Below are 4,534 nucleotides of genomic sequence, written 5' to 3' on the forward strand. Positions count from 1 at the left end.
AAAAATACAGTAAAGCTAAGTTATTATTTATTATTGAATATCAGAATGTATTCTACTGTAAGTTATATTCGTTAGTTACTATGGTTACGCGGCTATTGCTCTTGTATAAGCTATACACATTTTTTTTTTGGTTAAGTTATGCTTATGTATAAGGCACAAAATTGACATAATGTAAAAGCAATACTAGACTTTAAACGTACTATTTACCCTTATCCTAGTTGTCCTTTTTCTATTTACAATACAACGAAATGTCTGTACATGATCTTTTCTGTTGTTGTCTTGCTTTTTTCTGCATAAAATTCACTAGAGGACACAGTCTGTTAAAAAATCGAATAGTAAATGATAAAGCTAGTACAAGTTCCAAAATATCCATCCCTCTTTCCAATTCATTATTTCCATCGATTGTTTGAATTGAAGAACATAGTCCATGTCGATTTTCGGGATATTTAATTTCAGGTAAAATATCATCGGTGCTGTTGTGGTTGATCTCGGCTTCATTGATTAGTCGTAATGCTGCATCAGGTGATTCCAGAGGTGCTGGCATCTGTGACACACATGGGGAGTCTTTCTTCAAATATTTTTGTTTACAAGTACTTGTATACAAAGCCCCATCGTCTGCATAGGCTAACGCATGTTTTTTGAGAAGACTGTCTGGCATAGCTTTTACCACTTTTATCAATTTCTGGAACTGTAAGTTTGTCTAATTACAAACGTCTAGTAATGTTGATGCAATGTGTTTTTCTACGATTTCTTTTTTCATCTGTTGTTTGGCGATTTTATATAGCGTTTGTATTGTTATATTGTCTTTGTGCTCCATGGATATCAGTGATAATTTTTGACTACAAAAAAAACCCCCAATGGCCAACAATGGATGAAGTGGAGGTCGTTTACTGCCATCTGCGATCGTATCGCGATCAATAATAAAACAACGTTCGATCTACTACTTACACTGGAGTTGTTTTACAAAGGAATGCTACGTTGTTCCGAAGTCTGATGTAATATAATTACAGGTTTTTCCAACGCTAAATACAAGAACCACTAGCTTGATTTTAAACTTTTTTTTTACATTTGATGCGTAACTGAGCAGACGGCCAATGAAACCTTGATTGATATTGTATTGAATTTCAACGAGCACAGGTAGTAAACTAGCAAATACTATTGATGGTGCATACAGAATATTTAACTTAGAACCATCTGTCCATCCTGTAGGTCGAGCAATATAGAGAGAGGGAGCCTCAGGCTTTATATAAGCTTAACTAAAGAAACACTCTTTCCATCTTATTCCCTTCAGAGATTTTGGTTTAGCCCCAGAGGAAGTTCCTGGAGAGACTTTGTGTTATCTGCAATCCGATGATTAGTGTTGAGAACTTGGTACATATCCACGTTATGTCGTTTGTATTTTTAGATAAAGGGATTTGTTGATGCTTTATCCTGTTACCCATTCTTCATGATGGTATTTATGGATATTTTTTTGTATCTTTTAAGGTCCTCTTTAAGTTGGCGGAGTGGTGATTCTTCCAGAATTCCTCGATATAGTTAGGTAATTCGGTTTCCTCATAATCTCGTCGTTGTTCGTTCTTAGAGCCCTTCTGCCATTGTTGGAAGAGCTGAAGTAACTCTCTTTGTGTGTAGAGCCTTGCTTCCTCTTGTTCAGGTGTAACATTTAGTATATCAGTCATATAGTGAACCTACGATGCTCGGCTAAGAAAGATATGAAGAAAAGAAGTTTTTTATTTGTTTTATATTTATATATATGAAAAATAAAGCGTGGCTCAGAGAGCATATATCACATTAGAAGCCGAAGTGGGGCCAGCTATGATTGTATTAGACACGACATGCAGTTTTAATCTATCAGCTGGTCTGAACATTTTATTTTGTCTTCATTTTCAATTATTTGTTTTTTATTAACTTTTTTCATAATGTTATTGGTATAAATATTACAAACGGCAGCAGTTGTTATATTTGATTCTAGATAAAACTCCAGCTTGCACTCCAACTTGCATTCCGGAGACCCTCTACTACCCTCAGAGGCTTGCACGTTCGCTGGGCTATACCGCGGCTAGTAGATGAAGGAGTAGTATAGGGGGCCAAGGGAAGGCAGAATGGGTGACTGGCCACAGGGAAGATGTGTAGAACTACATGATGAGAAAGATATTCAAGAAAGACAAGGCTGTCCAAGTCGGAGGGGTATGGCCATGGAAGTAGGAGGCTTTTAAAAGACCAAGGTAAGGACAGGCGAGTGGGTCATCGGCCATCCAGCTGTGGGTGTCTCTCCTTACCCCACACCCACTCCATTTCTGAAGATGACGAACCTGACAGCAACCTTCACAACTTTGACGATTCAAAAATATCAGATAAGAAAAAGAACGAATTAGACTATAATTCAACTACTTTGGCAACATGTGATGCCTTAGTAGATACTGAGGAGACAAAGCAAGATAAATTGACTATCGCGAAGTTGGGGCACTGGGAACCAATAACACTATCCGTACATGACCGTTAATATCATTCCTTATCCTCGTCTACGACCGTGAAAGCAGTAATGGAAGATAAAGCTTCGGAAACGTGGCGCGCACGTGCAAATCCATCTGAACTAAGCCTTAACTCTGCGCGAATGAACAGTCCTCCTCTTCCAAGGTCACTTTTTTTCAAATCGTAAGTCTTTTTGTTATTTGTGTACTGTTGTGCTTGTGATGCTGGCTGATTGTTTTTTTATTTGGTTATTAGAAAGGCAAGGAAACATTTTTCTGTAGAGAAATTTACAGAATTTGATTTAGAACATAGTTTGTTACTTAACAAGGATTGGCTTCTCTTTACACAAATGCGATTTGCGGTACCGCAGTTGTTGGTAGGTACGATTGTGGGAGACAGATCTGGATTTATTGCAATAAACACGATAGAGCCCTATGGGCACTATATTTTAGCAGACACGCATCATGGGTGCCGGTTCACACCCGAGCTATCAACATTTCCAACAAAAGAAGGTAATTACGGCTATGTTCAAGTAATCCAACGTCCTTCAGCAGAAAATGTATTAAACTTCATATAGCAAGTAGGGCTTGCGATCTTCTGATCGTCTCGAGCCAACGTCTTGACCATGAATCTGTTAATTTAGGAGCTCATGCCACGCTTTTTGAACCATCATCAAGAACTCGTATATTCTTGGATAAACAATCAGTTCAAAGGGCACATGATCTTTTCAAGAAGAATAACATTGAAGAAGTAAGTGCGATGCCCTGCTTGTATCAGTTGAAACAGGTTCGATCGAAATTTGATAAACTTTCTATTTATAATACAAGTTCGAAATAATAAAGAAAAGACTGATAATAACCAAGATCACGTCTTACTCGGGAAAAGTTTGTTGATTTGTTTCTTTAAATCAATCATCCCTTGATTTATATAACTTATATAGATTTGGCGCGTCATAAATCCGCGATTCGCATATTAGTTTTAGTTCATTTTGATCATAGGTGAAACATATATCGACAGCTTCTAGCTTAACTACTCTTTCAGTATAAATTTTGGCGTTTTCTTCTGTATACTTTTTGCAATAGAAAATGCAACAAGTTTCCTCTCGGCAGATCAGCTAAGCATTGTTTTGGACCAGTTGAAAAAAAAGCAAAAAGCTAAATGAAAACCCTTTGACATTTGTGATGAAGGGGGTGTATGTAGTATGACGAATAAAGTGGTGTTACTAGTACTCAGGCCTAGATAATTCGCTTTTTATTCTTGTATCCTATATCTAAATGAATCTAGTATAGTGCCACCTGTCCTAGGTGATACTACACTCTTTTATATAAATTATTTTGTTTTCTTCTGATAATAAAAAGAGAGTCTTTTTCCCCTTTAATTCAGTACTAAAAAAGTAGCCCTTAGAAGTTTGAAGTCGTTGGGTAAATTCTGATCCCGATATAACACATTAAAAACTGCCCTTTGGCGTTGGAACGACTGCATTCAATACCCGTTTCGAAATTGAAGATGTTCCTGTTCTTGGAGAAACCATTTAGAAAGACGACTATATATGCAAAAGACCAACCTAAAAGATGCGTATATGATTTACCTATTCATAGAGGCTTTTTGACTTTCTTGCATCAAGGAATAGTTTACCAATACAGATAACTCGTATTTGATCTAAAGGTGGTACTGACGATTTTTTCAAGAACACTAGGTTTTCTTATCTAGACGACATTTATATCCTAGCTAGGGGAAGAGAATAAACGATCGACTATACATAAAAGTTGATTCAACCCTTAGATCAATTGGGGTCCCCAGTCAACGAGGTTAAGTCTTTTCTGTGTTTTTGATTTGATACTTGAAACATGACGATCCAAGTATACCAAAGGGAAAGCTACTGAAATCTATTAAACCACTAACGTATAAGTAGCTAGCGAGCCTGATAGGGGAAAATCACAGCTATGATGCCATCAGCGGAAGAAGCTCTACTACGTGTGAGAAGCTTGGGACTCTTGTTCTTTCTACTTAAAAGTGGGTTACTGAAGCAAGAGAAAAAGAGGAAGAGAGACTCCTTTTTTTT

The 4,534-nt window shown here is 37.1% G+C and overlaps 1 protein-coding gene across 1 annotated transcript; it reads left to right on the forward strand.

The window, feature by feature from the left end:
- Window positions 1-2,727: 2,727 nt before the first annotated feature.
- On the forward strand, window positions 2,728-3,317 carry RHIMIDRAFT_253715 (uncharacterized protein). Its single transcript, XM_023611042.1, has 2 exons — window positions 2,728-2,984; window positions 3,050-3,317. Exons 1-2 carry the CDS (start codon window positions 2,822-2,824, stop codon window positions 3,307-3,309), a joined length of 423 nt encoding a protein of 140 aa, XP_023471034.1. The 5' UTR covers window positions 2,728-2,821; the 3' UTR covers window positions 3,310-3,317.
- The last annotated feature ends 1,217 nt before the right edge of the window (window positions 3,318-4,534 follow it).

This window comes from Rhizopus microsporus, assembly GCF_002708625.1.
Source record: "Rhizopus microsporus ATCC 52813 unplaced genomic scaffold scaffold_1, whole genome shotgun sequence".
NCBI lineage: Eukaryota > Fungi > Mucoromycota > Mucoromycetes > Mucorales > Rhizopodaceae > Rhizopus > Rhizopus microsporus.